Raw genomic sequence first — 777 nt, 5'->3', positions numbered from 1 at the left:
AAAATACAGAAATCGAAGAAACAGGCATTTTTTCTGAAAGTTTGGAAATTTTTATTGAACTTTAATTTTTGGAGATCAACCTCTTTTATATCCATATAAAAACACATTTCCACGTGAATTTTACGGAAAAACATTGATTAAAGGCACAAAATATGTCACTTTTCTGTTTTCAAGGACTCTTTCGCTGTTGGATTTACCAAACTTTGGCATCCATTTTCTCGCCATTTTCACCACTGAAACCAGGCAACCTCACTTCCTTTAGTCGCAAATATCTTGGGTTCTATTCAAGACAGATGGATATTTATTTCATTGGAGGCAAGGCAAAATAAATCAGCTTTCAGATGATACCAATAACTCCACAAGCCCCAAAATTGACAAGCGCCTGATTCCAGAGCGTCATGACACATTTGTCTTGCTTTCGATTAACCAAATGCAGACTCCACTGTAAAGTTAGTTCGCCCTAGGGAATGAGAACTCTTGAGGGAAATCAAAGCGCTACTGGGGCAGTGCGGGTTGATAAACAATTCGTAGCGACTGGGGGCTATGCGGGCTAATAAACGATTGGACGAAGGGGCTGTGCGGGTCACTAAACGATCAGACGATGGTGTGGCAGAGGGGACAGGTTTTCCTGTGGGTGATCTCCCCCTGCAGGGCGCGGTGCTTGCAGCGGCTACACATCCAGAACTGGTACTCCAGGATGGGCCGGCCCGTCACGATGCAGCTCGGGTACTTGGTGTCACACGACGGGCACACCGTCGCCCTGTGGGGTAGTGGTGG

General features: G+C 45.6%; 1 protein-coding gene across 1 annotated transcript in view; it reads right to left on the bottom strand.

The window, feature by feature from the left end:
* Positions 1–395: 395 nt before the first annotated feature.
* LOC101858448 (WD repeat-containing protein 35) overlaps positions 396–777 on the bottom strand; it is a gene marked incomplete in the record, with an annotated part of 32,582 nt that continues 32,200 nt past the window's right edge. Inside the window, 1 exon segment of the mRNA XM_035972952.1 lies at positions 396–760. Coding sequence (XP_035828845.1) covers positions 595–760 — 166 coding nt within the window.

This window comes from Aplysia californica, unplaced genomic scaffold (genome assembly GCF_000002075.1).
Source record: "Aplysia californica isolate F4 #8 unplaced genomic scaffold, AplCal3.0 scaffold00921, whole genome shotgun sequence".
Classification (NCBI taxonomy): domain Eukaryota; kingdom Metazoa; phylum Mollusca; class Gastropoda; order Aplysiida; family Aplysiidae; genus Aplysia; species Aplysia californica.
The sequence above is the reverse complement of the archived record's forward strand: the minus strand, read 5'-3'. Positions and strand labels throughout refer to the sequence as shown.